This window comes from Orbicella faveolata, unplaced genomic scaffold (genome assembly GCF_042242905.1).
Source record: "Orbicella faveolata isolate gen_17 unplaced genomic scaffold, um_ofav_v1 contig_25, whole genome shotgun sequence".
Lineage (NCBI taxonomy): Eukaryota > Metazoa > Cnidaria > Anthozoa > Scleractinia > Merulinidae > Orbicella > Orbicella faveolata.
This window is the reverse complement of record NW_028301553.1, coordinates 6,653,678-6,681,562: the sequence shown is the minus strand read 5'-3', so window position 1 is coordinate 6,681,562 and position 27,885 is coordinate 6,653,678. Positions and strand designations below refer to the sequence as shown.

General features: G+C 39.8%; 1 protein-coding gene across 1 annotated transcript; it reads left to right on the top strand.

Annotated features, from left to right (window-relative positions):
• The first annotated feature begins 10 nt into the window (after window positions 1-10).
• On the top strand, window positions 11-27,885 carry LOC110046999 (tripeptidyl-peptidase 2-like). Its single transcript, XM_089293280.1, has 41 exons — window positions 11-210; window positions 1,926-2,054; window positions 2,164-2,259; window positions 3,228-3,332; window positions 3,664-3,788; window positions 4,268-4,365; window positions 4,939-5,004; window positions 5,100-5,185; window positions 5,458-5,526; window positions 5,624-5,700; window positions 6,360-6,487; window positions 7,293-7,392; window positions 8,741-8,874; window positions 9,007-9,058; window positions 9,299-9,339; window positions 10,484-10,521; window positions 11,632-11,697; window positions 12,271-12,379; window positions 12,508-12,603; window positions 13,148-13,209; window positions 13,801-13,877; window positions 14,062-14,168; window positions 14,518-14,672; window positions 15,307-15,423; window positions 15,532-15,629; window positions 16,383-16,479; window positions 16,653-16,790; window positions 17,428-17,472; window positions 17,587-17,783; window positions 18,548-18,626; window positions 19,375-19,461; window positions 20,067-20,122; window positions 20,633-20,729; window positions 21,625-21,681; window positions 21,781-21,854; window positions 22,766-22,814; window positions 23,401-23,467; window positions 23,556-23,609; window positions 25,432-25,493; window positions 26,082-26,204; window positions 26,710-27,885. The coding sequence occupies exons 1-41, from the start codon at window positions 49-51 to the stop codon at window positions 26,797-26,799; spliced, it is 3,765 nt and encodes a 1,254-aa protein (XP_089149406.1). The 5' UTR covers window positions 11-48; the 3' UTR covers window positions 26,800-27,885.

Below are 27,885 nucleotides of genomic sequence, written 5' to 3'. Positions count from 1 at the left end.
TATTCGCACCGGTTCAGCGGTAGTTTCCGATAGTGTAGCTGTTCCAAGATGGCGGCCATCAATACTGGTGAGTTCCCGGTTCATGGACTTTTACCAAAGCGAGAAACCGGCGCTGATCGATATCTGGCTAAATATCCCGAGTACGATGGTCGTGGGATTGTCATTGCTGTTTTTGATACGGGTGTTGACCCAGGAGCTCCTGGTTTGCAAGTGAGTTTTTGCTTTCTTTAACGTTTAGTTTTCAAGCCGATATAATCTGGCTTTCTTTACCATATCAGTGATCTACTTCAAAGGTATTTCCAATTTTCTTTTTTTTTTTTCAGCCTGACTGGAGATTTACAGTTAGGCAAAGTGATAGGCTGGGATTTGTTAGGACTAGTAACTAGTACTCGGTTTAGGGGTTACTGCTGGATTACTGTATTGCATAACTACAAGATCAGCCAATCAGAAGAATGTTTAAATACCAGTCCAATATTTTCTAAGACTAGTGATGAAGTGGGAAAGATTTCTACAGTTTATGATTGATCATAAACCCATGTTTTAAATCGCTTTTTAACCAAGCTTATTTAGGACTGGAATGAGAGAAATTATATTGGTCCTTGGTCTTTCCCCTATGGACCTCACTATGCTTGATCAATCTATACCATTAAAACCCTGGGCTGACATTCTCCCAGTATGGCTCTTGTACATGGTTAATAATGTGTATGTCTTAATCTAACCTCTTGCATAAGAATGCCATTTAGGGTATTTTACTGAGCTATAACATGGCCATCTTGACCACAATCCCAGACAAAATTAGTTGGGATGCTTGAGATGGATCACATATGCCCCATCCCCTCTAATCAATGTTGGAAAATGTCACATTTTTCAACAAAATGGGAAAAAGCCACCTGATTATCAAAATTGTAAGTGGGGGAAGGGGAGAACTTGCATGGTGTCCCAAGTTTTTTGTCCAGAATTGTAGCTTGACAAAAAGAGTGACATGACTGTCCGTGGAATTAAACTTACTTTGACAAAACGTGTTGACCTACAAGTAGATCCTGAGTGGAGAGGATGTGTGAATACACCCTATTCATAAATGGCTACTACATGTACAATAATTATCTATAATTATTGCCATCTATAATTATTATAGATTCTTTTGTAAGTAATGGTAGTTGGACCAAGTGGAGTACAATTCAAGGAGAAATCACGCAAATAATTTCAAAATCGGACAAGCACGAAGTGTGAGGCCGATTTAAAATTACAAGTACGATTTATCCCTGAATTGGACGACATGAGGTCCAGTTACTAATTGATCGTATCTATAACAAATTTTGGAATTAAAAATGTCTTTTGAGAACTTCTTTTGAACGAACACGTCTGTAGCACTTTTCATAAGTTTTGAAAACTGTAGGAAACATTGCTAAGGAAGCCATTAAAGTGCGCGTAATTGATGTGCAAATCACGTGGGTATCCAGTTACAGGTATCCAATTCTAAAAAGTTCAAATTGGATACCTGTAATTGGACACCCACGTGATCGTGCACCAATTACGTGTTAAATAGGCGCACAGAGAACCAATCACGATTGAGAATTTTATTATAGATACGATTAGTATCAAAATTAGCCTAACTAACTTCGTTTTTGAGTCGATAATTCCAAAAGATTTTTTACTTCGCAAGTTTAGTAAGGCTTTAATTTAAATGCACACAAGATAATTTTTAATTGACAGCCATTTATGAATAGGGTCGAGTTGACTATCTGTTAATTTGGTGGGAGGGCGGACAATAAACAAAGCATATGATGAGAGAGCATGCTTGATTGAAGAGCACTGAGAGTCCTGAATGCTGAATGTTTGGTTGATTTCTGAAATTTAGTTATACTCAAAAGGTACATGGCAATTAAAATTATAGTCGCAAGTTACTACCTATATTAATTTTGAAGGAAACTCCTGATGGACGACGTAAGATTGTTGATCTGATTGATGCCAGTGGTAGTGGTGATGTTGATACTTCAACAGTTTGTGAAGCAGTGGATGGTTGCCTTACTGGAGTGACAGGCAGGAAGCTTCAGGTTCATGCCTCATCTATGATAGTCTATGCCTTCATTTCTTTGTCTCCTGTCAAAATGGATTAATTTGTTTAACTATTATTCCAATGTGGGGATCTATATTTATAAACAGGTTCCGGATGACTGGGAAAATCCTTCTGGGAAGTTTTTTATTGGTGTCAAGAGTGCATACAGTTTATTTCCAGGCGGGCTAAAAGGGAGACGTGTGGTAAGTCATTGACAGCTTTGCCTAAAACTAAGAGCCCTGTTCATTCTTTCTGTTGTCACATGTAATCACCTTTGAGAGTTTATTGGTTATAGGGTGGAATCCCAAATTCCCAAACTTAAAACTCTGTTAAACTTGAACCAATTCTAGGCTCCCTTGGGATGAGTTTTAGAAACCATTTTCAGTTTCAGTCGTTTGATACGTCAATGATGCCACCTTCAATACCCTGAACTTCTGATTTCTCAAACCATTTTTCATTGCCATTGACTATTCAAGGAATCTGTTAAAAAAATTCCTCTTTGATTTAGCACTGCAATGTATTGATGCTGCAATTATTTACATGGAAACTGTAGCATGAAGCAGGTAAGAATGTTGGCAATCCTCCTTGCTGGGATGCTAATCCCTTACAGGTTTCCTCCCTCACCTCTCTTACCCCATCTATAGCTTTCTCCGGCAATGGACCAGTTTTTACTGAATTGCATGATGTGCACTTTTCCGATTTTTTCATTCAAACAAAAAATAAACCGCTCTACTCAATTTATCATGCTGAATTAGTAAATATTTGAAGTTTCATTAGAATCTGTTGCAAACTCATAAAAATATGGGACCCCTAACCGGCCAATTGCTATAGAGAAATGTATGCCAGGGGGACAACGCTTGCCCCCTACCAGACATCTCCTTGTAAGTTTGGGGTTCCATATTTTTGTGAGTTTGCAATGGACTCTTATAAAACTTTGTTGATTTACTAAATTTGGCGAAGGTAAATTGAACTATGGAGGTGATTGTTTGTATATTTGCAAAATACTAAAAATTGTTGATATTGTGTGACATCTGTAAAAAGGTCCATTCCTTGATGCCCATGCATACTCAGGAGTGCTACAACAAAAGAGTGCCTAAACCAAAAACAAAACAAAAGAACTAATCATTATTAATGGTAACTATTTACAATAATCCTTTTCTTGAACTTGTAGAAAGAGAGACGTGAGAAACTGTGGGATCCGCCTCACCATGTATGCATTGCTGAAGCAACACGAAGGCTGGATCAGTGGGATGCTGAACACCCTAATCCATCAGTGGTAAAGTTGTCATCTTGAACTTTGCATGCCTTGCCAACTGAATTGACAGTAGTGTAAATAAATCTATTTCTTTTACAAAAGTGATCAGTAGCCTTCAATCATGGACAAAAGTGTTGACATATATTTGAGCAAAACAAGCGCTTTCTATCGGGGTCCTTCCGTAATTTCAAAAAGCATCTTTTTGTTGATAGCCAAACCACCCTCTCCCCCTTTTCAATGTTGAAATACACTCCATGGACAAATTCAACATGCCTGAGTTTGAAAAACCAAAGACAGTTCTGGAAAAATAATGGCATTTTATTGTAAAGGTTCTTTTATTCTGTTTATTTAGCAAGAGAAACTAATCAGGGAAGATCTTCAAGCACAAGTGGAAATGCTCACCAGCCTTGATAAAAATTATGCTGACACAGGTCCTGTGTTTGACTGTGTCGTGTTTCATGATGGACATACATGGAGGTAACAATTGATAATCATGGCAATTCTAAATATACTCAGGACTGGAATATATCATTCTTTTTTTTTTTACTTCAAGGTGTTGTAAATGGCATCAGCCCCCTATGATATCATAGTGTAATCTTATTTTTTAATGTCTTGCACAGTAGTTGCGTTTCCTAAAAATTTATTTAGAGAATTTCATTTTTGTTTCAGTGAGGATTGTGGTAGTGAAGATACTAGCAGTGCTACTAGTCAGCTAATTCTGAATTTCCCAAAATTTATAGTTTTTGCTTGGTTATTAGGCCACTTTTATGTAAGCTTCAAGAAAGTTGACTTTACCCTATTTTGTGGTCTCCATTGCATGTCATTTTGTCTATTAATAATTAAAAAATAGTGCTTCACTTAGTTACTGTACATTGGCAAACTGAAAGTGAGTCTCCTAGGGGCTTAATGCTGCCAATTAGATATCAAGAAACTCAACCTTTCTGTACCATCAACAGAGCTTGTGTTGACACGTCTGAAAGTGGAGATCTGGCCAGCTGTACTGTGTTGTCAAACTACAGGGATTCTGGACAATATGCTACATTTGGAAAAGAAGGTAAATAAATAAATATAACTGTTATATTTATAACCTTCTGTTGTTTAGTGTTTTAGGCATGACATGCATGCAGAGACATTTGTAGCTTTAGCCCTTTTCGTGCCATACAGGCCTATGCAATAAATTACAATTAGTTATTTTAAATTAAGGGGGTTCTCTTTTTAAGTGTCAGAGGTGTGTTGTCCTCATGGTTAGTGTGCTCGTCTTGGGATCGAGCGGTCCGGGTTAGAGCCCTGGTTAGGGACATCGTGTTGTGTTCTTGGTAAAGACACTTTACTCTCACAGTGCCTCTCTCCACCCAGGTGTATAAATGAGTACCGGGGTATGTAATGCTGGGGGTAGCCCCGCGATGGACTAGCATTGCATCCAGGGGGATATAGAAATACTCCATTTGTCTTATTTATAACTTAGCAGGGTTGTATGCCAAGACTAAGTTCTAAAAGCTATTAATATAATGTAAAACCTTAAGATTAACATTCTTTTTAACAGCTACAATAAGAATATTAAATAAGCAAATAAATGAATAAATATTTCTGACTTTACAGTGAGTTATTCTTCTCATATATCTTTTAGATTTGTTCAACTACAGCATCAACATTTATGAAGAAGGCAAAATACTCTCTATTGTTGCTAATGGAGGTATATTTGGTATATTTCTATTCAAGATAAATCTGTTTGTGAGCAGTTTGATTTTAAAGTTGATTGAATATAATGTCCCTGTCATTGTGCTGCAGGTGCTCATGGCACCCATGTGGCCAGCATAGCAGCGGGTTATTGCCCAGATGATCCAGGGCTGATTGGCATTGCTCCAGGGGCTCAGGTGTGTTGATAGTATTATATGACCTTTATATCACTGCAGTGTATTAATTAACATAGCTCGACACTTCTGCAGTAACATGCATTATAGTCAGCTGTCCGTGTTGGTAGAGCACTGCAAAGCACATGTCCCCTGCAATTCTTCATAAATGATCTTTGTTTACCTGTAACGTCATTCTATCTTGTAACTTACGTGCTATAGTAGTGCAAGTGGCAAGACCTACTTCTGTGTTATGATTGGACCGCAATTACTATGAAATAATTATTTTTCTTCAGATTCTGTCAGTGAAGATTGGGGATACAAGGCTACAAACGATGGAAACTGGAGCTTCCATGATTAGAGGGGTGAGTAGATTGGCTTTCTTTGGGTCTGTTTCTGGTCCCTGTCTCTGTTTGGTGATCAGCTATTTAATTGAATAATGTCTGAGAACATTGCTTTTAGTTGATTGCAGTTCATCAGTATAAATGTGATCTAATCAACATGAGTTATGGAGAGGCAAGTCATTGGCCTAACTCAGGGTAAGGAGTGGTTAATTTTGATTTTTCAATTTCTTCCTTTTCTTAACTACATAATCGTTTGTCAGTCAGAGCTCTTTGTGGTTACTGGACATGCTGCTGAAACGGTGCACATGTACCAGCAGGGTGATGGGACAGGATTTGTTAAAATGCCAAAACATTTATCTAGTAAATTGTGTAAAGGGATTTGTTATGTGATGTCTGCAGAACTGATTGGTCTTGTCCTATTGCATGTATTTATGTTAAAATGGGGAGAAGTGCGGTAGTCTCATGGTTAGTGTGCTTGTCTCCAGATTGAGAAGTTTGGGTTCAAGCCCTGACCAGGGTCATGGTGTTGTGTTCTTGGACAAGACACTATACTCTCTCAGTGCTTCTCTCCACCCAGGTGTATAAATGGGTACCGGCGAATTAAATATAAGCTGTGGGTAACCCTGTGATGGACTAGCATCCCATCCAGGGGGGAGTAGAAATATTCCTAGTTGTTTCATGCTACAGAAACCGGGAAAAGCTCCAGCCTGATTGGCCACTTGCCTCATATACAGACTTTACCTTTGCCTACCATGTTAACACTGCTGCTGCTGGTTATGTTGTTTCATAAATTTTGTGATCCTAAGTGTGGATCCTGTGTGGCTAATTTCTTGTCGGTTGTCTTCATATTTCAGACGTATTATTGAAATGATGAATGAACTTGTGGATAAACACAAAGTGATATTTGTGGCTAGCGCTGGTAACAACGGCCCTGCTCTCTCCACAGTTGGATGTCCAGGCGGCACTGCAGAGTCTCTTATTGGTAAAAATTCAAAACAGCATTTTGCTTACTAGTAAGATGAAGTATCTCACAAAGAAGAGAAGGTCTAGTTAAGATTACAACCAGATATTGATTGATAATTATCAAATAAGTTGAAAACCTTAGAAACAAGATCGTGTCTGGTCCTCACAGTTGTGATAAATAAGCAAAGACCATTGAGGTTTGTTCACAATGCCAAGAATTCACCAAGCAGACTAAAAGGATACCTTTTTCTGATCATACCAAGATGTCATTCAAAAAGTCATCATTTTTGTGCAAGAGCTAGGGTTTCATTGTCAACTAAACTTGGTTTGTCTTAAGCATCAGTCGGCTGAGAACAAGCAAGCTACAGAAATCCTTGGCAGTGAAAATCTCACCATTGGATAGTAAAGTTCTCTTTTGAGGCAATATGTATGGCATGTACACACACATATTTGCATGCTGCCTAATCTTTTAGAGTTATCTGTCTGACCATAATCCAATCTGGATGTTGCCAAAAACAAGTACAAGTTTAATTTTCCAGATCAGAAGTGTTGGTTTTTGCAGACAAACTGGGCATATAAATAAGAGAAATCAGAGAAATCAGAGAAATCCTTAGAGCCCAAAAAGAGCCTGTGACAAGCTCAACTCCCTGGAAAGACAGTTTGGTCACATTGTTATATAAGTGTGGAATCACAGTATAGTGACTTTGTAAGCAAGGCTTTTACTATTTACAATGTACTATCTATCAAACTAAAGTTCTGTTACTAAGCTATCAGCCACCATTGTGTTAGTGATCAGGCTTATTGCATGTTGTTTGGCTTTTCAGGTGTTGGTGCATATGTGTCCCCAGACATGATGGCTGCTGAATACTCTTTGCTTGAAAAACTTCCAGGAAATCAGTACACATGGTCATCAAGAGGTCCCACGTAAGGAGCTTGGGTTTTCATACTTCTTTTGGATACTTTTTTACTAAAGACATCCATAGTCAAGTGTTGATTGATACCCTCAATTGACCCTCGATTGACACTCAATCAATGCTCAATCGACACTCCTCAAAACCTCCGTTGACACTTGATTGACACAAAATGTACATCTTGTTTGACAGTGGGTCAAGAGTCGACTAATTGTTGATCGATGCATATGAATCAGTCCACATGGCAGACTATTGACCAACTGTTGATCTAATGTCAATGAAGTGTCAAGTGAGATGCCGACCGAGTGTCAACCAAGTATCGATCGGAATGTCAATTAAGTGTTGATTAAGATGCTGATCAAAGGTCGATCGTGAGTCAGTCAAGGGTATCAATTGACACTCAGCTGCAAATGCCTTTAGTACGCATGATTCCTTCTTTCTTGTGGTGGGCAGGGTGGCCAAGTGATCTGTGAGCTGCAGTTCAGAGGCTGTGTTCTTGGGCAGGACAGTGCCTATATTCGCAGTACCCACAAACTTAATGCTTGGGGTAGTATTATGATAGGCTTGCATCCCATCTGGGGAGGTGGGGAGTAGAAATACTCCTTGTTGCTTCATACGGCCAAAAACAGAGATAAGCAACTGATGAGTCACTAGGCTTAAACACAGACATACCCCTACCTCTACCCTCTATGAGTAAGAGGTTTGGACTGCAGGGGCTATTTATAGTGTTTTTGGGCAGAGCATTTTACTAGTTGCACTACATCGCCCAAGAGTGTAAATTGGTACTGAAAAACTGCTTCCCATGGGCAACTTGACATGCTGAAGAAGTAACACCATAGCTAGAATGGACTAGCTTCTGGTTCATTGGGGGGAGGGGAGGATAACAAAACTCTGACTAGTTGTTTCTTGCTATAGGCATCAAGCACCTAAGGTCTTGTCTTTCGTATCTTATCTTCTTTTCATAACTGCTTGAATTGCCAGTTATCTAGTGCTCAGAACTAAAAAAGAACTTGAATTCCAGCTTGCCCTTGGGACAAGTAGCTCTAAATTTTTGCTTGCCTTGTGCAAGTGTAGTTTGCCTTTCTTAATGATTTAGTTGGCACAAGACTTGCCTGATCTTTTGCCTAATAGGCAAATGAGAGTGAAAAGTTACTTGCCCAGAAAGAGAATCTACTTGTCCCGAATGACCAGACGGCACTTTTTTCGAGCCCTGGACTGTTGCTAATAAGCAAACCACAGTACAATGTATATACACTCTCCCTCTTGTCTAGAATGGAATGACTTAGTGTTAAAGTCAATGAAACATGAAATGATGCAAGCTGATTTCTAATAACCACTGATCTTTCATGTGTAACTTACAGGACAGATGGCTCTCTAGGTGTTAATATAAGTGCTCCGGGTGGTGCTATAGCTGCCGTACCCAACTGGACGCTAAGAGGAACACAATTGATGAATGGGACATCAATGTCTTCACCAAATGCATGTGGAGGAATTGGTATGAAGACTACAGACTACAGTGAAAAATAGCATTCATTCTAAAGATACTTACAGCACTGTAGTGAACATTTCCTAACCCTTTCAGACCAAAACAATTTAACAAATGAATGATTTTTTTTTTGTTTTCCAGCACTTTTGCTCTCTGGTCTTAAAGCAAATAGCATCCCTTACTCGCCTCACAGGTGAGACCTATGTCATTTTTTCTTCTCTGTTTTATTCCCAGCAAGCTGATAGTCATTTGTAGGCTTTTTAACACACATCTCTCTCTACCCATACTTGCATTATGTTGACTGTTAAATGTTCAATTGAATCTCAAAGCTTTCTCTTTTTCTGAAATCATGTTGACCCAAGTGTTTCCTCTTTTAAATGAAGAGTGTCAGTCCTTTAAAGTAATCAAAATGCACCATTTATTCTTTAAACAGCATTCGCAGAGCACTGGAAAATACAGCTCTGCATGTGGAAGGTATAGTGAAATGTTTTTACTCATATTTATTTTTAACTTCTGCCACTGGACTGTCCCTAGTAAAGAATATGTTCTAAAATTGTATTTTTGTTGAGCAAAGTTCTTCCCCTGGGGTGACTCTCATAAAAAAGGACAGGGGTGTTTGTTGTACCTTTTAGGGGTTAAAAAGGTGGTGTTAGTGCCTCTTGGGGTGTTCAGCCTCAAAAGGTCCACAGCAGGAGCTTTCACGTTACATTTTAGGGTATTGAGTTGAAAAAAGTCAGTGTCAGTTAATGTGTTGCCTTAGAATTAGTACCTCTTAGGGGAGGAAAATATTTAAAGCCATGCCCACACAACTGGGTCTTCTTACCTCTTACAGTTTCTTGTCAAAACTTCTGATGAGGACGCCTGCCCTTTTTATATGGGACTTGTTGCAGCTCTCGTAAGGTCTCACATGAATGGCTTGAAACCCTTTGAGAGGACAATAGAACAAACGGCAGAAACAATGCCCCCTAGCTCCAAAACAATAACAGCTGCTGCAATGACGACAAAAAGAATTACAAGCTTACAAGAGCTGCTACACTACTTGGGGTTCTTGCTCATACATGCATGTGCATGATATTGGGTCTACAGTGTGATGATCAAATAATGTGTCTTGTCATATCTTTTAATCCCTTTGGTAGCCAGTATCTGGTGGTTACAAGTTGTGTGGTGACTCTTTTAATGGCTACAAAAGATACAGGGGTGTCAGATCTAAAATCAAGAGAGAACTTTTCAATTCATTCTTAAGGATCAAAATAAAAAGCTACAGAGTTATCATGTTTATCCTTAGAATGAAAGGAAGTCGTCATTTTGAGATATTCATGATATTATACAGTCAGAGATTTGAAATTAACTTGTCAATAATATTATTAAGTGCAAAATTCCACATCAATAAGCCACTGAAAATTCAGAAAGAACAGTTAGATGGATTACAAGAAACTTTAAAGTTGTAATGATAATAAATAATAAAAATTTTATCAATGTGTTGAATTGCTTTAGTTCAGCTTGGATAACCCTCTACTAACAGAGTACACTTACCTAAAAAAGAAATGTCTATCACCAAATGCGACACTTGAAGCAGTATTTTCAGTTACAATCAGCTGACTGGCGATTTTTTTTACAGGACTTGATAGACTAACTCAGGGACATGGCCTTCTTCAGGTACGTTGAAGATGTACAGTCATGTTATCTTTCTAGGTCAAAATGTATAATATTTTAGACGAAACAATGTGGTCACTCAGTCTGTGCTATTGACGTTCAGTATAACTCCTTGCCTTTGATTGTATGGCCATATTGGTGAAATACATAACCACAGCAAGAAATCTGTATTTGAGGATTTTTAGTAAGGCTAATGTTTTTTAAATCTTCTTAGTAATAGTGTATCAATTTTGTTACATTTTGAAGTACACTGCTTTGACTACTAAGTACATGCAACGTTTTAAAAAATGTGGAAGGTTGTTTTTAAAAGAAAACTAAGTCAGAGCCTATTTCAAGAGCAGTTGATTTGGTACATTTTTTGCAATTTATTGTAATATCCGAGACTTGATGAAAGCTGTTTGTGGCTCTTTCCCGTTGCAAGATCTTTCCCAATCTTTCAGATGTTGTGAAACGGAAATCAGTATGTTTTAATTTTGAGCGCTATGCCTAGACCTCTCAAAAATACAGTTTTTTATTTTTTTAAGAGTTTGAATTTCTTAGGTTGTAATAATAATAATACTTTATTCAAATACAGAGTACAAAGAGTATTTGAAAAGGAGGACCAGTGTTCGGATTAAATGGTTTAGACTTTAACGATTATTTTGAGTGTTGTAGAAGCAAAAGCACTAGAGCTAACCATCCGTTTAAGATCCAAACGAAATCAGCAAGAATTAATGCCTTCAAGTATTCCTTCTTTGTTAGAATTATTAAGGAATGGAATAATTTGCCAAACCACTTGTTCGGACACGACATCGACGACATTAATGCAAACAGGTTCAAATCAAGCCTTAAAAAGTGGATGAATATTCATTAATTATATGCCACAGTACCTAATATTATAGATATCATAGATATTTTAGATTTTAAATTTTGGACTGTTAATTATTTACATAATAGATATTTCAAATCTTTAAATTTTAGATTGTCAATTATTTACTTAGCAGATATTTCAATTTTTTAAATTTTAAATTGTTAATTATTTACGTAATAGATATTTTAAAATTTTAAATTCTAGATTGTAATTTTAGTTAGGGGACCTAAATAGGGATAACTGTATTTTGTATTTCATTTTAGGTTGACAAGGCATTTGAGTTTTGCAGTGAATTTTCAAGTGTTCCTGAAAGAGATGTTAGGTTTCAGGTAAGCTGTATACGCATGTAATCTTTCATCATATTTAGACAGCTTTTCTTTTTCATAGTGAACATCTAATCCACACTGACAGCACATATATTTCCCTAAAAGTGACCAATGAACGGCTGCAGTCCAAACTGTGCTAATTATACTTTGAACAATGGAGAAAGCTGAGACTAAAAGACTTGCGTACATGATGAGTTAAAGGAACTGAAGGCTGCCTTTGACATACCCTGCGAGCAGAGGTCCCTTCGATCTTTCTCGACTTTTCTAGGAAGATCGAAGGGACGTCTGCTCGCAGGGTCCCTTTGACACTGAAATGTGCATATTAAACAATGCAGTTTGTCTGGGATCATGCAAGCATTGTGGTAATACGAGGCTAGATTATCGAATTCTGCCATGAGGGGCTATGATTTTAATTATTTTCCATCATAGGCATATAATACGTATGGGCGACAGATTATTTATTGAGGCAACCCTTTATTTATTTGTGATCAAATGCAGTTATTTACAGAATTCTTTCAATCTTTCCATTTTCTTTTAGTATCTTTTTTTTTAAATGGAGTTTTTTTGTTTCCTCAGATTTCCTGTTCAGGGGGTAAAAGAGGAATTTATCTCCGAGAATCTCGTCAGTTGTGTAAACCCTTCAGTGAAAGTGTGTCTGTGACCACAGTCTATAATGAGGATGTTGGTGAGTACAGGGAACTAATGCAATTTGTGTCTGGACAACAATTCTGTGCTTTAAAATACATAGATGTATACAGTGTTCTAATTGTCGTTGTGTTTTACTCCATTTTTCCGATATCATGAAACATGAAGCTAACGATGAAAAACTCAACCTCAATCTCCGCCTGAGCTTGGTCAGTTCTGTGTCGTGGGTCAGTGTGCCGGACCATCTTGTCCTCATGAACACAGGTTTGTTCAAGTTACTGTGGTGTCCTAAGGGCTGTCATAAAACGTCATCTGGCCATTTTACTCTTGCGATGAAGTAGCGAAAATTCAGTAAGCAAAACTGTCGTCAAGAAATTCGGATATGGCGGTTTTAAATTGAGTGTCGTAAAAACCAAAGCCAAAGTAATCACTCTAGCTTAATCACAGCAGACACAGGCAATACAGTGAACCAATCAAAATCCAAAGTAAACATATGTAGCTGACGCAAAGCGCGGGAAAACGAGTGCGAACGCGTCATGATTGGTGTTGGTTTTACTAATTTGATTGGATAAAAAGTGGCGCGAAATCTTTGTGCCAATCATGTAGCAAAGTAACGCAAACCAATCATTCAAATGAAAACCGTTCTAAACAAGCAAAACCATTTTGGGTTTTACTGTTGATTTGTGAAAAAAAGCCATTGCTGTCTTGCTCGGTTAAACAGATAAGAGCGTCTGTCGATGTGTTCGCTTGGTGTTAACTTTCAACGAGTTTTGTCAACTGAAGTTTACTCCATGAACATTTCTTTCAGTGCGCAGTTTTAATGTGAAAGTTGATCCTCGTGGTTTGGCACATGGTGTTCACTATGCTGAGGTAATTGTTTGTTTTGCTATTTATAAGCTGAGTAAAATGCAGTTACCCCGAGGGTCTTGACCCCAGTCAGGGTCGTTAAATTGTGTTCTTAGACACCTTTACTCTCACAGTGCCTCCCTCCACTTGGGAAAAGAGTGGACTCTGGACACCAGTGAACTGTTAGCCGGCAACCTTATAAAAGGCTTGAAGTAACAACCTGCGTTGGACCCATCTAGGGAAGGGGGGAAGGTGGGGATTAGCGATACTCTTAGTCGCCAATCAATCTCCCCCACTGCCCCCAGCCTGATTCTTTACTCTTGAGACTTGCCACGTTTGGGTGCTTCTTTTGATTTTCTTATTTCCTGGCGTGTCAAAATTTAATGCGTGACAGTTCAAAAGGTGGGAAATTCAAGGTGTCGGTATTCCATTGAATTACATGTGCGGTTGTTATCTTTGTAATAAAGACAGAATTTGGTCTTGGAATAATGGTAGAAATTGTTTTTTTTTTCCTTTTTGCGAATACACTTTGCTCCGGTTTGCAGGAGCGTCACTTAAACAGCGGCACGTTTCATTGTTGGCTTGTTTTAACAAATTCCTCCGACTTTGTTTTAGGTGTCCGCTTATGAAATCAGCTGTCCGCAGCGCGGACCTCTCTTCAGAGTTCCCGTTACAGTCATTAAACCAAACAGGTGGCTTACTGCTTCATTAGAAATTAAAATTTAGGTTGTATTGTAACCTCCAACTTTCTTCCTTTGTGTATGAGACCAGGATGTGATGATATTGTAAATCTATTAAATTGAATTTGTGTTTATTTCTAGTAAAAGGTTTTACACGGGGAACTGAAAAGTTTATTTTGATTGTTGTATTACCTAGTGTAAGTGATGAAAACCATTACGTGTACGAGATGGAAGAGGTGAAATTCAAGCCTGGACAGGTCCACAGGAGTTTTGTTCACGTCCCGGAAGGAGCAACGTGGGCAGGTAATAGTGGTCATCGTAATAAGTGTTTTATAACTGACCTAGAGGTAAATACTGAGTTTGTTTCCTTCGTACTCCACGGTAAATGAAGAAGCTTTGACAGCAATGTGTTAAAACTCTTTTTGATTCCGTTAATTTACGTTCTATTCGCTGCCGCTTTTGCATTGCCATGCAGTGCAGTGCAGCGCGTGACAACCCAAGTAACGGCTTAGTTTGGTTTGTCACGTCACGCAATCTTATTCACGTTTGCTGATTCAACTTTATTTTTTTAGTAACTATCTGTAAGATTTGACCCTCAACGTCACAGTATTGCGGAGGTAATGTTTGATTTGTTTTCTCTCCTTATCAACAGAATATTCAGTGTCGTCACTAGAAAAGGAAGTCAATGGTCGCTTTCTTCTTCACGCCATACAGTTGTCACCTCTGTCGTCATACAAGGAACACGAGTACTCACAATTTTTCACCCTTACCCCACTGGGAGAGAAAACCTTGAGTTTCGCAGTGAAGGTAAAAACTATTTTATATGTCTATATACCAGGTCAGAGATGTGTAATATGAGACTGGTAGCAGCTCCTTGTGAGGGTTACAGCTCTGCTCCTCGATGGACCATCTTTTGATCCCACATCACTTGATTTGTTTGTCTGAGTTACACTCGGGGGTTACATTTTCGTGACGTCATTTTTGCGCCACGCTATTGATCCTATCACTAGAACAATTTTGACTTTGTCTTGTGCAGCGGTCTTCTGGTGAATCTTGTGACATCTAAACTAGAGCAATCACAAGCCAATCACTAAAGCGTAAAAGCGTGAGGAAACATGGGAAGCGTAAGAAAACGTGTAACCAGTTATAGTATGAGTAAAGCTTGTAACTAGTAGCATCAACCAGTTGTAAGCGCGGGAAAACTTGGAGCGAGCGGCATGCGCCGGAAAACATTAACCAGTGGCGAGCGCGGGAAAACAGCAACCAGTAGCATGCGCAGGTAAACATGTAACTAGTGGTAGTCAGTCGCGTGAAGATGTGTAAGCAGTTGCAAGCGCGGGAAAACGTGCCCAAGCCAAGTTGTGATCGGTTTTCCGGGCTTGACCAATTTTTTGTTTTTAAAAAATTCGCTTAAGATATTTTTTTATTCTTGTCTCATTAGGGTGGTGAGACGTTAGAATTATGTACAGCAAGATGGTGGGCAAGTTTAGGAGAGTGTGCTCTCAAAAGAAGCGTAACATTTCACGGAGTCGTACCTAGCGAAAAAAGCATAACATTGGTAATTACGTCACTTTGAGTCTGAATAAATCTGTTGCCCTTGGTGTGTACCTCAGATGCACTGCTGTTAGAAAGTAATTCAATATGAAGTTTATTTTTACCATTATAGCAAACGTCAAAGGTTTGCCGAGTGGATGTAAAACCCGCCCTTAGAGAGGAGGAAATTTTACCAGCAGTGTCGCTCAAAACACACGCTCAGCTAGTCAGGTATGTAGTTTACTGGCTTGTTGTCTTTTCACCGACATTTTTATGACCTTTTTAACAAGCTCGTATCGAGGGACTCACTCGACTATTCAATCGCTAACTTTCTTTTTATTAGCAGTGTTAACATGTTATCTATGTATTCCATGTATTTCATTTCCATGAGTTGTAGTCTAATTAAATATAGGGCAACATTTGCTCTACGTGGGGTAACTTGGGTTACTTTATTGCTACGATTATCAGTTGAGTAAGGCGCGACGAAAGTTCGTGACCGAGTTTTAACGTTCAACTTGTGTTGTTGTCACGGGCAACCGGCTCCGTTTCCAGTGGCAACTTGTCGGCCTTTGACGTCATTGGCAGCAAAGCGCGCGACGGTATTGTTGCCACTGGAAACGAGGAAAGTTGCCCGTGCAACACCGTAATTTCAAGTCCAAAACTTCGTCACCAAAGCTCCGTCGCGCCTCACTCAACTGATAATCGTAGTAATATGAACAGCACGCGTTTGCAATCTTTGTTTTCGTCGTTCAATCGTCAACCTCTACCCGGTGGTAAATCTCTTTTTTAGCCGGTTTTTTTTTTTTTTTTTTTTTTTTTTTTTTTTTTGCCTGGTCTGCTGAATAGACATTAGCGTTCTTCGTGTGTTTTTAGCGAGCAGCTTTCCTATTTACATACTGATAGCGTCGAGTGACGGTAGCTTGTGTGACTGTTGCGTAGTCGGATGAGGCAGCTTCCTGATCGCTCACATTCTCTTTGTTTCAGGCCTTCAGAACACAAGATTAATCCGCTTGGTTCAAGGGATGTCCTGCCAAATGGACGGCAAATCTATGCCCTGACTCTCACTTACAATTTCCATCAGGTGCGTCTGTGAAAGTGCAAATATTACCACTTTCTGGTGTGTAACAATAAAAGAGGCAGCGCCTTTTCGCATCGTTACGAAGGCAAGCCACTGGGCTCCAAAAACGTTTTACTTGATGTATTCTAAGTATATGCAATGCGAGATAACTTTCTTCTTTTGTTTTTTCATTTTAGTCCAAGGCAGGTGAAGTTAGCCCCAATGCCACATACTTGTCGGACCTGTTGTATGAATCTGAATACGAGTCTCAGCTCTGGATGATTTTCGACTCAAACAAGAGGATGCTGGGAAGCGGAGATGCATTTGCTGACCGGGTAAGACTAAGGCCGAGTTGTTGTACGTTCACTTCCAAATGGGTAGGCTCTTTCAGGCCTTCGGTTAGTCTGTTCAGCGGTACGCAGATTTCCTTAACGAAGACTTTCCAACGAAGAATGGCGAGTAGAAAAGACGAGGGATTTAGTGCGTTCTTCGCGTTGCTCGCCAATTAACAGAACGCCTCCAACAGACTGTTATTGAAGCAACCTTAGATTTTTGGGGGTATTATTAAGAGTCTCGAAATTCCGTGGAATATGAACGATGGAAGTGCGAACGCGAGGTGTGATGGGAAGGAGAAATGAAGGGAGTGTCTTTCTCTCTGCTTCTTCCTTCCCATGATGCCCTTCATGTGGCCGAGGAGTTTTATCGAGACTCCCTCGACTGCTACTCATTCAATGGACCTCTCAAGAGATGAGTGGAGTAGAGTCGACTCAGCCTCTCTAAGTTTTCCTGAAAAGCAGAAAGAGGGACTTTTTGTCTCACAACGACGTAATTTTAGGCAACTTAATTTGTAGATTGTAAAGTTGCTTTTCAAAGCTTTGAACTGTTGAGCAAAACTTGCCCTGTATCACTCAGGACTTATGTTGCTAATTATTTGGTTGGGCTTTCTTCTTTTTTTTCTTTCTTTCTTTTTAGTACTCCGTCAAGGTAGAAAAGGGAGACTACGTTCTTAAGCTTCAGGTAGGAGACACATGAGGTGATCTTAAATGAGGCTGAGGCTGGTAAAAAGCGTTTCATTGAAAGTGAGTTAAGTCCTTACCAGAGTAAATTAATTTTGTGTTTCTGGCGTTGCAGGTTCGCCATGATAACAAGGATCAACTTGAGAAACTCAAAGACATGGTTGTATTAATAGAACAGAAGCTCTCTCCCGCCATTACTCTAGAAACACATTCCTCGCGTCTTGCTTCCATGAAATCCGGCAAGTTCAGTTCATGCACGCGGGGTCCTGGCGCTAGCTGTCCTGTTTACATTATGCCGGTGGCGGATGACAAGTAAGCGGTTTAGCATTTTCTCACTTTTATAACAACCTTCCAATAAAAAAAGCCATGCAATATACGTAACAAAGATGACATAGATGTTGTGTTGGCCAATAAGAGGAAAATTATAACAGATTGTAATTGAATTTGCATCAATTTTCCCGCTCTTGCTGCCGGTCACTCGCTTTCCCGTCCTTCCACCGTTAACACATTCTTACACGCTTGCTCTTGTCACCTGTTTCGCGCCTTTTCCGCCGCTTGCAGCTGGTTGTTTCATGCGCGCTTGTTACTGGTCACATGTTTCGCGCCTTTTTTGCCGGCTACACGTTCTCCCGAGCTTGTAGCTGGTTGTTTTATTCGTGTTGGGTACTGGTCAAATGTTTTCCCGCCCTTGTTTTGTTATAGCTTAGCTTCGAGTTCTGTTTGGCCTATTACACAGTTGTTGTCGCAATGATTGGCTTTGTCTTAGCGGATAACCTTTGTTTTGGGATTGGTTTTTACGTTTGCTGTAAAATTTAGAATGAAAGTGCGTTGAAGGAAATCCATGTTACCTACTGTTTTAACCAAGTCATTTTCGCCATGGCTTTGAGAATCTTGTTAAACCCAATGGCCATTTTTCTGAAGATTGTTTGCAGTTGTCAATAAATTATTGCACTTTTCAGGAAAACTAAGCAGACAGAATTTTTCAGCCACGCTTTGTATCCCATAAGATATAACCATGATTTTTTGATAATCTTACTCTAAAGTTTATGGTCTTTAACCCCTTTTCTCAAACGCAGGATTCCCAAAGCTGCCAAGCCTGGTCACATTCTAAAGGGGACAGTTTCTTACGTGAAAAGTGAGACTGGTAAAAAAGCGGTAAGGATAGGAATTCGTATTTTGCTTTGTTTTGCATTCACTAGGAGGAGGCAGCGTTGCCGAGCGGTTGTGGCGTCGGACTTGAAATCCGGAGATCGCGGGATCAAGTCCTTTTCTGGCCACTAGCTGGGATTGTTTCCGGTAGACCCGAGTTCAACTCCTTGGCCACGGTTGTAAAATAGCCAACTGGTCTGTCTCCTGCCAGCTGGGAGTTTTAACCATGTTATGTTCATTAGCGTTATTTGTTTCAATGTTTGTTTCCATTGGCCGTGAAAAATCCCACAGGGGGGAGTGGTCAGACAGTTAAGATATTTATTTACTAATTCATGAACCGACTAAGCGAAACTTTTGTCTCAGCTTTTTGTTTTATTTTTGAATTTAAATAGTGTAAGAGATGTCAAAAACGAAGAGAAATAGTGGTAGTACTAGAAAAAGTTGGAGGAAGAAAATTGTACGTAGGGAGCTTTTTGGAATTTTTTCAGCTATTTGGCAGAGAAACAGCCCCGTGTCCGTTGAATTCTAGCTGAAAGACCCGAAGACTTCCCGATTCCTTTTGTCCAATCAAAATCAAGACGAGTTTTTCCGAAAACTGTCACGTGAGCTTGTCGTAATCCGCACGTGTCATGTTACTTAGCAACATCCCTGATACCGTGGGCTCAGGAGATTTTCGTGGTAGGGCTCAGACTGTAATTGTAATTTTACGGAGGGAAAGGTAACTTTTTTTCTGTTACGCTTATAATTGTTACAGTGCACGTATCCAGTCCAGTTTATTGTCCCTGTGTCAGCCAATAAACAGAACAATAAAGCTGCCACGAACAAACCAGAAGAAAAGCAGGTACAGTTCAAGGAAAGAATTTATGGACATCTAGACATTAGTTATTCGAGAAAGAGCTTAAGTTTCGAATTTTAGTCTAGTTGCGCTCCCACAGCCTTCACTCCTCCTGTTGCCGACCAGCGCACGCTCTAGGTCTGTCGTTGCTCGTGCTCGATCTCCTACTCCGATGCCGTGCCGTGTTTACTTCAGTGCAAGTTCTGGAATTCGATTGTACTTTGAAGGAATCGGTCTTTGTGATAAGTTCCTGCTTTCTCATAAGCAACACACTTGACATGATATTCATATTGTGAGGAGAAATTATATTCTGATCATCATTAGGGTTAAGTGATGTAAGGTGACGGCTTCAGTCTCAGTTTGAATTAACTGTTTCGCTGGAGTTTGTTTTTTTGTTTGTTTGAAGTGCGTGTGTGTATAGAGCAGTTTTCAGTGGAGTGTCGTAAAACCAAAACCAAACTAATTACTTACCAGTTACACTACTCAGCCAATCTCAAACCGTAGCAAAACCAAAACCAAAGTAATTGCCTGATTACTTTCGACAATCAATTGAAAACCCCTCTATCATCTTTCAAGAATTTACTATTAGTAATTCTTTGTGCAATTTTCAGCCCAAGCAACAGTTCGAGGAGGCAGTGAGAGGCCTTAAAATCTCCTGGATACCAAGGTGAGTGCGATCTACCTCATTTTCTCCTGTATGTAAATTGCCTATTTCAGCTGAAGGTATATGATGTTCTCTAGCGAATTGTTTCCATATCTCATTTCCACGTGGATATGTTTCAATGTGAAACAAGCCGTAGAGGTCTGTTACGTTCTTTGATGAAAAATTAAAGCTCTGCAGGTTTCTTCCCGTGAATAGAAGCTTATCGTAATTTCGGACGTCCGAGAAGAGGGGTATTATTACAGGGCGAGGCTTATTCTTAAAGTAAGTGTCACTTCACCTTTTGCCATAGCCCCCTCCCCGGAATATCAAAGGAAAAAAAAGAGAGATAGTCATTATGAACACGTAACGTAAATAAGCAAAGTACAAAACTTTGTAAAAAGAGTGCAAGAGAACGATATTCTTCATGCACTTAGACTTTGAGTTTCCTGAGCTCAGAGGTGTAGTGCCTGATGTTCAGTCGCCAAATAATATTATTTTGTGCTGTTAAGATAACTCTATTCATTTTCATTTCAGACTGGACGACCTCAGTCTATTTGATGAGTTAGTTGAACAGTATTCTGATCATCTACCACTTTATGTAGCACGACTTCATTTCTTGGATAATTGCAAGGTATGATTCATGTCCTCTGATTTGACACTTGCTTAAAAAAAACTGTGGAATTATCTCTTGTATTTAATTGCATGACGGACCGAGAAGTGACTAGCTATTAGTCCTGTTTCTACGCCGTTTCCGAATAGACCGAGAAACAAAGAATTGTAAAGCACGACTCAACATGCATGGTCTATTTTTTGCCTTGGTGTTTACTGCTTCCTTTAAAACAACTGGTTTTCCCTCAAGAAAATAGTAAAGCTCAAATCCTAGATATCGGACTAGCCAAATGATTCATCAGTTTTCCTGTTCGTAGACTTCCCACAGTAGCCCTTCCCCAAGCATCTTGCTTGTAGCCAAGATTGCTCCAGCGTGATTAGTGACGCTTATCAGACCGAACAAAGTGTCTTGTTTGACAGCACAATACAGTGACCCCGGTCAGGTTTTAACCCTTCTCTCACGACGCGGATTGCCACACACTAAGCTGCTACGTTTCCCTGTCCTGTACTAGCCGAAAAGCTGATCAGATAAACAATCGCAGTCGGGTTTTGTCCCTCAAATCCTCTGTGCGATTGGAAAAGTTACAATTTTGCCGATTAGCTAGGGAAAGAAACGAGAAGAGAATGAGGCGAGACAAAAAAAAAACCTTCTCTTTCAGCCCGCGCTTCTTGCTGCTCCATCGTTCTTCTTTTTATTGGCATTCATGTATTCGCGTGGCACGCTAGGAAAAGAAAGAGACTGTTTACAGTCTAAAACAACTGTAGCCATTGGCTGATTTTAGTTGGTGTCGAGTTGAGACAACCATTGAAATATAGATTCGCGCTTACACGCCGCCCCTCATATACGCGGCATGACTTTATTTTTGCCCACATATAATGTAGCATCTAACTAGCGTGTTTTTACTTTTTTTCCATAGGATCGGCTGCAAAAGCTTCCACAAATTATAGGTGCTGCAGAAAAAATCATACAGATGGTAAGACTGATGAATACAGTTCTGTAATCTTATTATCTATGCACTAACTGACCCACTCACTAACCGACTGACATTGTTATTTTGCCATGTTATTTACAGATAGACCCTGTTGAGTTGTCCAGCTACTACGGTATGAAGACCGACTCACGTCCAGAGGCAGCTACCATAAAAAGGTACAGATTACATCTGTCTTGTCAATACTGTACTCGGGAATATTAAACAAAATGTAACAAAGCTTGCTTCAAGTAATTCAGCCCATCTTGTTTATTGACATATACTAAAGCTTTCGATGTCAAAAACCGGCTTTGTCAGTATTTAAGGTGGTTCCCTCAAATTAAACGGAAACTTAAACCGGCTTTCTAGACGCTGGTAGTTAATTACTTTATGTTAAAAATATGCAATAAAATACTACTTATCCCATGCAAATAAAACAGGTGTCACCGACTCAGGGTACCGCACAGTTTTCTGTAATCAAAACATTAGATCCACGTTTTCGACTGGAAACCGCAAACCGGTAGCACCAGGTGTCACGTTTGTGGTATTTTTTTGTAATATACAGATTTATTGTTTCAAACAATTGTTCTTTTTATCGTCGTTTGAAAAACGAAAACTGTAGCGCGTTCACGGTGGAAGAACAATTGCCGTGATTTAACGCGACCCCTGATTAACTTCTGACGACAACCGACAAATTCCAGGCTAAAATTTGAGGCTAGGGGTAAATAAAAAAAAAAAAAAAACTGGTCACGAAATTCTCCAACAACAATTATCAAACGCGTAGTTTTATTACCGTCATCTTCGTTAACAACATCCTTCAGCCCAATGGAGCATTTTCTAAACAAGTTTGAGCTGATATCGAACTGTTGGCAAGACCTTGTACTTACACATACATACATACATAAACTTCATTTAAGCTCGAATTTCAGAGTAGCTTGACCAGCTAATATTTCCGAGCAACAAAATATTTGACAACGAAAAATTAAAATAGAAATTGCTATTTACATATTTACAATTGACTTATGTTAACTAATTATAAAATTGTCATTTACATGTTTACTAACTCCAATTTATTGTTGTGGCTTAACAGCGAGAAAGATAACCAAAAAGCTTCATTAGTGGATGCACTGTCTAGGAAGGTAAGGATTTGTTTGCGCTCCGGTGCATCTCTTGTATTCTTGTTACACCACGGACTAAAGCCCCGCTGGCAGGCTTATAAGTAGAGAGGGAAGAATAATAAAAAGAGAGTGAAATAGAGCGGTTTTCACGTTGTCGAAAGTAACTGTTAGTTGCTTTGGTTTTGCATTAGTAGGTTAAGCGATTGGCTTAAAAGAATTGCGCCAATTTTTCATCCAGTCAGAAGTAAAACAAAAACCAATCGTGACGCCCAAACGCACGTTTTCCCGCGCTTCAAGTCAGCTACCTGTCTTCACTTCAAGTTTTGATTGGTTCATTGGATTGTCTGTGTGATTGGCCAGAGTGGTTTTGGTTTTACGACATTCAGTTGGACACTGCTTTGAGAGGAGATGAAAGTGGTTTATACTGAGATGGTGGTTTGCTTCCGTTTGCTGTCAATTGTGTTTGTAAAGCGCGCCTATTGTGGCCATTGCTCTGAAGATCCTGTTTTTAATCACTGTGTTAAGTGATAAAGTGATTTCGAAAATTGAAACGAACGTTCTTGTCATTTTCAAGTGTCCATATTTTTTTGTTTTGGTTTGTATTTAGGGAATAGCTCTTGCTGATCAGATATTAAATAAACCTTCAGAAGTGACGCCAAGCGAGGAAACCCCAGGTACAATAGCAATTAAATAGCGCCTTTAGTTCATCTTATTTGCCACATTGTAATAAAATTCGCTGCACTTTCAACTTCTCTACCGCAGTTGAACAAGATGTGAGCAGCTCTGAAGATAAAGCAGAGACGGAGGACACAATTTGTAAGTGCAAAATTTTCAACAAGTGGCTCGGCCGTTTTGTTTTTCCATTTTCATATGCGCTTACACACTCGGCGCAAAGCGGTCATGTAATCTCGGAACCAGATCTCACGTGGCCAGGCCAACAACAGTGGGATCTGCAACCAAACGAAAGGTTGAGTTTCGAAGGAGGTTGCTCTTCTCTGATGGCCTTCCTCTTGTGTTTACTGACAATAAAATCCAACAGACCAATCAAAACAAACCTGCTGTCTTTCAACCAATCAAAAGAAACCAGTCGCAACTTGGCTTAGGTGCGTTTTCCCGCGCTTGAAACCTGTTGCACGTTTTGCATCCCCAGTTCTGATTGGTTAATCGTGTTACTTTCATTATGATTGGTCAGACCACAGGCGGCCCAGACGTTGAATACGATTAATACGTGACATTATTCTGTTGGCGATTACGTTACAATTTTAGCCGTTTATAAGACAACGTATGAGAATGCTTCGAAAATTACTCTAAATACTACGTGTAGAAAACAATTTGAATAAAATGGCTTACCTTGTGTTTGCATTGCGTTATTTTGATGTCTCTGGGTTCCTGGAGGTGGTTTAGAGCCATTTAGGCGAGTTTTACTTTCTGGCGGTTTGCTTCCCCTAAAGAGAAACGAAAGGCGGGCGACCCACTGGCCCGACGGCACGCACTCAAAGCTCCGTAAATTCCACAAAAATGGTCTAATCTCGTCAAAATTGCCTCATGGCAGCCCTCGATAACTCTTCTTCCCATTCGCTTTCTCCCAAGGTTCCAAAGTTTATCTTAATCGCCCGAGAATCGCTGGTTTTCCAGCTCTTGCTTTCCATTTCTGCTCCGTCTCGATCCGTAACCGATTATCTTGGGCACAGGATTTGAATTTTAGCTTAACGACCACGCCATCGTGACAAAGTCGCCTCCAACCGTCGAGAGGCACGGGGCATTTTTTGATCATGCAAATTGCACCGTGCCGCAGTGTTAACAGAAATTAGCGCCTAAAAGCACTGTTAATTGCAAGAATACAAGAAGTAAACAATGTTCAGCTGAATTTAACGCCTAAAAGCACTGTTAACTGCAACGAGAGATGGCAACAAGTAACTGACCAATTCCCCGTGCCTCTCGACGGTTGAAGGCGACTTTGTCACGATGGCGCGGTCGTTAAGCTAGAAATTCAAATCCTGTGCCCAAGATAATCGGTTACGGATCGAGACGGAGCAGAAATGGAAAGCAAGAGCTGGAAAACCAGCGATTCTCGGGCGATTAAGATAAACTTTGGAACCTTGGGAGAAAGCGAATGGGAAGAAGAGTTATCGAGGGCTGCCATGAGGCAATTTTGACGAGATTAGACCATTTTTGTGGAATTTACGGAGCTTTGAGTGCGTGCCGTCGGGCCAGTGGCTCGCCCGCCTTTCGTTTCTCTTTAGAGGAAGCAAACCGCCAGAAAGTAAAACTCGCCTAAATGGCTCTAAACCACCTCCAGGAACCCAGAGACATCAAAATAACGCAATGCAAACACAAGGTAAGCCATTTTATTCAAATTGTTTTCTACACGTAGCATTTAGAGTAATTTTCGAAGCATTCTCATACGTTGTCTTATAAACGGCTAAAATTGTAACGCAATCGCCAACAGAATAATGTCACGTATTAATCGTATTCAACGTCTGGACCGCCTGTGGTCAGGCGTGATTAGTTTGAATTTAAATCTACAACAGTCAGGAAAGAACTGCACCATGTAGTCAGTGATTTAAAAATATACTTCCTTTTTCAAACTGTTAAATGATATATCTATAAGACTTAATTTTTTTTTATTTTTCATTAGACGATAGAATAAACGAAACTTTTAACGAGCTTGTAAAGTGGGTAGACGTGTCAGATTCAAAGGTAGGTCTGCCGGAAAATGTTCTGTTAACATAAAATCCAGATGTTAAACCAAGCTTCAACAACAGCCTGAACATGCATGCTTGATTGGAGTAACTGATCAATTATTTTTTCTACAACTGCAGAAATTCTCGCGCGCTCATTAGCTAATTTTCATTGTCACTAAGCGGACAGACCCATGAATTTATAATTTATGCCTTTTTGTTATTGTAAAAAAACAAATTGACGTCAGTTTTTCATGCGTCTGTCCTGTTATTGACTTTGAATTTCGTCATAACATTGTCAAAGGAGTCTGTGGATCCATAGCTACTCTGACAATGTTATGACGAAATTCATGATCAACTGACGTCAATTTGTTAATTAGTAGATGATGATTGAATTTCTAAATCTTACACGCTATTGAGACTCCAAGAGTTATCTCCCAGTCTTCTTTCTCTTGGTTTCGGCATAAGTAGGAAAGACATTTTTAATCAATTACAAAAAAAGCTAAAAGACTATCCTCAAGTCTAGATACTGATTATCGTCTAGCTTGGTCTTTATTCAAGTCGTTATTGATTTTTTTCTGAGTGACATTATTACCCTTGTTTTAAGATTTTGCCGTTTTACATTCGCCGCGCCGAGGCATTGAAGCTATACGGCCTGGCTTTGAAGTCCTCCATGAAGCAGAATGGAGATGGCACACCACACAGGGCAAATGATGACAAAAATATCCAGGTAAGCTAGCTATGTCGGGAATAATTTGACGTAAAATAAGACGTAAAATTGTCCAATGAAGGCGTAAGTGTTTAATTGACTGGTGGGGTGCAAAGCCAGTGAATAACCGTGATAAGGCCGCGTTACCCGCGCTTACCACCATTTTCCCGCGCTTAACACCATTTTCCCGCGCTTACCACTGGTCACGTGTTTTCCCGCGCATCCCACCTGTTCCACATTTTCCCGCGCTTGTCACCGGCAAGTGAATATGTTCAGTTCCTGCGCTTGGGTTTGATTGGTGATTTTGTTCTTGCTTTTGGCTTGACCCGTTGTAGGCGCCTTCTTTTACGGAGTTTTTTTGATTGGAACAGATTTACTTGATTCACTCAGTACTGCTATTAGTCTCCAATTAAACTGTTAAGATGGCGAGACTTCATCTCGCGTCGATTTCCTTTGCGTGGCGAAACCCTACATTAGAGACTACTATCACCAATGACTGAACATTTTCTGTTGTTATTTTTTTTAGCTATTCGAGAAGCTTGGCTGGGAACATTGTGCACGCTCGAGCAGAGAAAGCCTTCTGGTCAAGTATCCTACCAAGTACCAGCCGTTTTGATGTACAATTCTTATCAGACGACTTGACATGTTTTCAATTTGATAGGTGTGAATTACATGCACGCGGGCACGTGCAGCACGCATAGAAACTCACGTACGCTTTTGCAAACCGCACCTGGCTCCTACCTCGACGGTAGCGCCAGCGTTGTCGTCAGTTGTACTGCTTGGGTGGGATACTGGTGGCCGTGTAGATTACCGGAGGTATCGGCATGCCGGCAAACTTCAATAGAGTTCAACTTCGCAGGCATGCTTGAGGTCTTCGTGGCATGCTGGCGGAAGACATTTTCAGTGCGAAATGCTTGGGCAATTGCTGGTGACAATCGCAGAGCCACCCGTGGGTGGCATATCAAAATTAGGCTTAATTAAGCCCGGTTTTCACTGCGTCATAAACACAAGCATAACAATTACGGTAGTGAGGACGTCCACAACACAAACATAACCAGGCAGGCATGCGCGGAATGGATAATTACCTTATTTTCAGTTCCATACCTCCGCGATACAATGAAACAAGATGGCGTACGCACGCTTATGCTCATGTTTACGGTAGTGCGTTTTCACTTGACATAAGCATAAGCACAAGAAGAACAAAAAGTTTTGTTCTGCTTGTGCTTATGCTTGTGTTGTATGCTTCCTAACTACCGTGTGCTTACGCTTGTTGCTAGTGTTATGGGTGTCCTCACCACCGTGTTGCTTATGCTTCTAGCTTGTGCTTATGTTGTAGTGAGAACCAGGCCTTACCCTCAACGAGGAACTCAAATATTTTCTATTCATAAGCTCCTTTGTAAGATAAGTTCAAATTACGCCTATCGTAGAAAGCAATTGTGATCTTAATTGGCACTGAAAAAGTTTTTCTTTATCGTTTTGTTATGTTAAGTCTTATACTTCCTCTCAGAGAGTTACACTATGTTTGAACTATACAGTAGTGCTATAGTAACAAACATTTACTAATTCTCTCAACTGTCGTATTTGCAGGATAGGCTAGTATTGTCAGACTTTTTAATGTGTGGTATCTTTGAATTTTATTCACTAGTTACAGTGGAGATGGTTTGTTTATTAAAATAAAGCTATACACTTCTGGCTGCTGGGA

Coding starts and splice junctions, on each gene's coding strand:
- LOC110046999 (XM_089293280.1), top strand. CDS start 49: ATGGCGGCCATCAATACTGGTGAGTTCCCGGTTCATGGACTTTTACCA. Junction 5,701..6,359: donor AGTCATTGGCCTAACTCAGG/GTAAGGAGTGGT, acceptor TTCATATTTCAG/ACGTATTATTGAAATGATGA. Junction 15,424..15,531: donor GCGAAAAAAGCATAACATTG/GTAATTACGTCA, acceptor TTACCATTATAG/CAAACGTCAAAGGTTTGCCG.